The sequence below is a fragment of the Nicotiana attenuata genome, unplaced genomic scaffold (assembly GCF_001879085.1).
Source record: "Nicotiana attenuata strain UT unplaced genomic scaffold, NIATTr2, whole genome shotgun sequence".
Classification (NCBI taxonomy): domain Eukaryota; kingdom Viridiplantae; phylum Streptophyta; class Magnoliopsida; order Solanales; family Solanaceae; genus Nicotiana; species Nicotiana attenuata.
This window is the reverse complement of record NW_017674404.1, coordinates 45,523-49,731: the sequence shown is the minus strand read 5'-3', so window position 1 is coordinate 49,731 and position 4,209 is coordinate 45,523. Positions and strand designations below refer to the sequence as shown.

At 30.6% G+C, this 4,209-nt stretch overlaps 1 protein-coding gene and 1 long non-coding RNA gene across 2 annotated transcripts; both read right to left on the bottom strand.

The window, feature by feature from the left end:
- Positions 1-1,738, bottom strand: LOC109218593 (cyclin-dependent kinase G-2-like). The gene is made up of 2 exons (XM_019382970.1): positions 1,592-1,738; positions 1-819 (listed from the first exon to the last, which is right to left on the bottom strand). Exons 1-2 carry the CDS (start codon positions 1,736-1,738, stop codon positions 1-3), a joined length of 966 nt encoding a protein of 321 aa, XP_019238515.1.
- A 1,042-nt stretch (positions 1,739-2,780) lies between these two features.
- LOC109218595 lies at positions 2,781-3,673 on the bottom strand. The gene is made up of 3 exons (XR_002066781.1): positions 3,571-3,673; positions 3,254-3,308; positions 2,781-3,011 (listed from the first exon to the last, which is right to left on the bottom strand). It is a non-coding gene; the product is annotated as an uncharacterized LOC109218595 (long non-coding RNA).
- Between the last annotated feature and the right edge of the window lie 536 nt (positions 3,674-4,209).

The following is a 4,209-nucleotide window of genomic DNA, read 5'->3' as shown; positions in this document are numbered from 1 at the left end:
TCAAGGGTAAATTTGGGCATCTGTTGAGCTGTTAGTAGAACTTGTCTCCTCAATATCAGGATTTAATCTCTTCATTACTCTTCGCTTTCGCCTATCAGTTTGCGCATTCAGTGCATGGAAATCAGGCATGAATTCTTTAGACTTGGGTAAAGGAACTTCACGAAACCAATCATGGTCCAATGCAGCATCAGCAGTTATTCTCTTCTCAGGATCATACGTTAGAAGTCTATTCAACAAATCAAATCCAGCATCAGATAAGAATGGTAACCCCGTAAAGGACGTCGCAGGGAATTTTTTACGTAACAATTTTTCTTGATATTGTTTTGCAAAATTGACCACCTTTAATCCAACCCCGGTAAGTTTTGAAAATCCAGGCCAAGTTGTCTCATTTGGGGTTCCAAGAATTCTGCAGATGTGGTAAATTTGTTCAGCTGATGTTCCTGATCCGTTAAAGAGCGGTTCATTGGATAGTAACTCGGCCATAATACAACCCACAGACCACATGTCCATTGCAGTAGAGTAATGTTTGGCTCCCAACAGAAGTTCAGGCGCACTGTACAGGAGGTTTCCATGATGTTTACGAGCTAAACCAGAGTGAAGAATCTTTAATTCACCTCGGCTGTTTAGAAGCAAATTTGAAGTCTTCAGGTAACGGTGAAGGACTGAATTATCATGAAGATTCTTGACACCCTCCAAAAGCTGGAGCATCAGACATTTGATTTCACTTGGACTAAATGGTTGTTTCATTGTCTTTATTATTTCCTTCAAATCATGTTCCATGTATTCGACCGCCATAAAAATGAATGTCAAGACTGCTTCCTACAATTTGAAAGGGATTTAAATACGATGGGTATTTAGAAAAAATCTTGCAAATTAAAGAGAGGAGGTAGGAGATTTTGTTGGTTTACTAATAATCGCAATACACCCTTATTTATAAGAGAGTACAAAACCTAGTTTGACTAGAAATTGGAAAACCTATTTCCTATCATTTTGATTATAAATTCTGTTTAGACATGGATTAAAGAAACTAATACATATCAAATCCTAAACAATCTAGGATTACTAATTAATCTAGGTTTAATTCCAATACTCCATTTTTCAAAAACTGCTTACGAATAACAATAGAAGAAACTAACAGCACTACGCTGATTAAGAAGAGGAGTCTCTCCAATGATTTAACTAGTTTTTTTCCATCATATTTCCCTGTGAATTTTAAGTAACATTTCATCATAATGAGGCTTTTTGACTTGGGCTTCTTCGGGCGAACAATGGGCCTCAAAACCATTTTTCTTTATAAGAAAATGACATTATATAGCCGTTGTAAAAATAATAGCCAAATAATGTATAAAATTTGTCGATATATACATTTCTATATGTTATATACAAAAATGATACAAATTTCATACTCTTTTTCAGCTACCAAATATAAATTGTTTCTGGCGCGGGCTAAAAGTGATATTTGCCCTTTTTTGGGGAAATGGCCTGGGGTAGCCACTGTTTAAGCTGGTATTTACTTTTTATCCAGCATTTTCAATGCTTAGCAATAGTAGCCACTAACCTATTAAAATTAATATGAAAAGACAGTGTTAACCTTTCCTTCCCAAACGGAGCCATTTTCCTTGTCCGATCTGTAAACCCTGTCATTCACCACTGTCGGCGAGAATTCACTACATAACTTGGTTGATCTCTTCCTCCTTATGCTCTTTTCTGTATTTTGATTTATCAGTCTTAATTTCATGTTTTTGTTTTGTTTTATTTTTGCTTGTGATTATGATTTTAAAGTTTACGTGCATGAACTTGTTGATCTTTCGCTTTCATTTTTGTCTCTTTTTGCATGGAATACATAAATCGGTCACTACTTGTTCCTTTTTACTTTACCTTTTGTTCAAAGTTGAAAGGATCAATTCAATCTCGTTTTTTGTATTACCAAACACAAAACCAATCATATCTATTTACATTATTTTCTTCAATGATTTTTAAGAGTTCACGAACTCTTACATTATTGTCTTGGACAGACAGTTCTTAACTTACAGTTACACATTCAAAAGTTAAGGACAAGCAGTCCTTAACTTACAGTTACAAGTTCAAAAGTTAAGGACGCACTGCAACATAACACATTTATAGCTACAAAACACAATGTAGCTAATTATGAAAATTTTCGTGGCTAAACACTTTAGCTACAATATTTTTTTTCGTAGCATTCGTAGCAAAATGTAGCGTAGCTAAAAGTTAGCTACAAACTTTACATGGTCCGTGGCTAAGGATTAATACTTATTGCTACAAAAATTTAGTATTGTAACTATATATAATTTTATACTTTTGCCACGACAAATACATTTATAGCAAATGATTTTATACTCTTGCCACGAAAAATAAATTTGTAGCTATCTTTATATGGTAGCCACAAAGTGTTGTAGCGTGGCAAAAGATTTAAATTTATTTGCAAAGAAAATTTAGATATGTAACTGCTTTCATATAATTTTCCGTGGCAAAAATATTTTTGTTTAGCTACGGACTAAAAGTTTCATGGCTACAAATCAAAATTCGTGGTTAGATTATTTTAATTTTTTGACAAAAATTTTAATTTATTATAGTGACAAAGTTTCTCTCACAAATCCTCTGTTTCTTAGCTATCTGATTTTTTTCTAAAATTTTCCAATTATTCTGTGGCCGTACATAATATATTAAAACTAATAACATATTAAGCTTAAGAAATAATTTATTCTGAACAAAATGGCATTTAAAAAATTTTACAAAATAAATTCCAAAATACTCATTTGTACTAATCAATTAATAGCATCTGCAGTAGATAAGTCTTCTACAATAACTAAAATTAGAATAAAAGAACTAGCCAATATGAGGCTTGATTGTAATAGTGATCAGAAATAATATACAGAATTTCACATTAAATGAAATTAAGTGTTTGCTTCATGATTCATGTTGCCATCCTCATCGCACCCTTGATCTTCATGCATCCAAGAATATATGAAGCACTCTTCATAATCACTATACTGAAATAATGAAATAACATGATATTGTGAGAAACTTATATTTGAATTATCAAAATATATACCGAATTAGATGCATTTACGCTTAGTAATTAAAATATCAATAAATTATGGAATAAGAAAAAACTTAGCCATGAATCAAGTGAAAAAAAATCTAAATTTTTTTCCAACACAGAACACAAAAGAAAAAGCATTTAAATAAACATCATAAAACTTAAGAGATGAAAAAAAGAAGTAAAACTTACAGTTTGACATTAGAAAAGATTGAAATTTCTCAAAGGCACTTTTCTCTTGAGGTCCCTATAAATAAAAAACAAACAATTGAAGCAGAAACCCAAGTCAATTAGGTGTAAGACACAAAACTATCAAATCTTTAAAATTGCATTCACTACTTATAAAAAAAAATAAGGCATAATATCTATCAAATTACTGGAATAACTCGCAAAATTAAAATTAAAATCCCAAATCCAAGCAGGTGTAAGGAAATTCGAAAAGCCTACAATTTAAGAGACAAACAAACACGGTACAATTTTTGTCCATAAATGAGAAGCAGTAGGGATACCCTCTTACTCCTTTTTGTCTTTCTCGCGGCTTTAATTAACGTCGACAACTGTGAAAGAAAGAAATTAGAAAACGGAAAGGGAGAGTGGCGGCCTAGAGGAGAAGTTTAGATTTAGGTTTGGAGGTTTATTAGGAGTCGTCCCCTTCTTATATATTTTGGTTTGTTTACTTCTTAATATAAAAATACCATAGATACAATAAAAAATTTAAATACCATAAATTCAAATAAAAGTAAGAAAATTACATATACACAAAGAATAAATATATTACATTTAAGTAAAATAAAAACATTCTTAAATACATTTTCTCTTTATAGATTTTCCATCTTATAAGATATTGTTAGTTTTGTTATATGTTCATAGTTCAATAATATTAGCTACTTAATTTTTAGTGTTAAGTTAGGTTTTTGATAATTAGTAAGTTATTAAAATAGTATTATATTAAAATCAATAACTTTTATACTCATCTAAATTGAATATAACTAGTAATCAAGTACAAGCACATAATTGTTTAAATCTAATATATAATATATTTAAGTCGTTATTATTAGTGATGAAACCATAAATTCATTGTAAATCCGTAATTATGTAGCTACAAAATATCAAATTTCATAAGATTATTATTATTTTCTTGTAGGTGT

Bases quoted from the DNA above. Each gene is read 5' to 3' on its own strand.
- LOC109218593 (XM_019382970.1), bottom strand. From the start codon at position 1,738: ATGAAATTAAGACTGATAAATCAAAATACAGAAAAGAGCATAAGGAGG. The intron at 820-1,591 runs GTTAACACTGTC...TTCAAATTGTAG, and splicing joins GCTCCGTTTGGGAAGGAAAG to GAAGCAGTCTTGACATTCAT.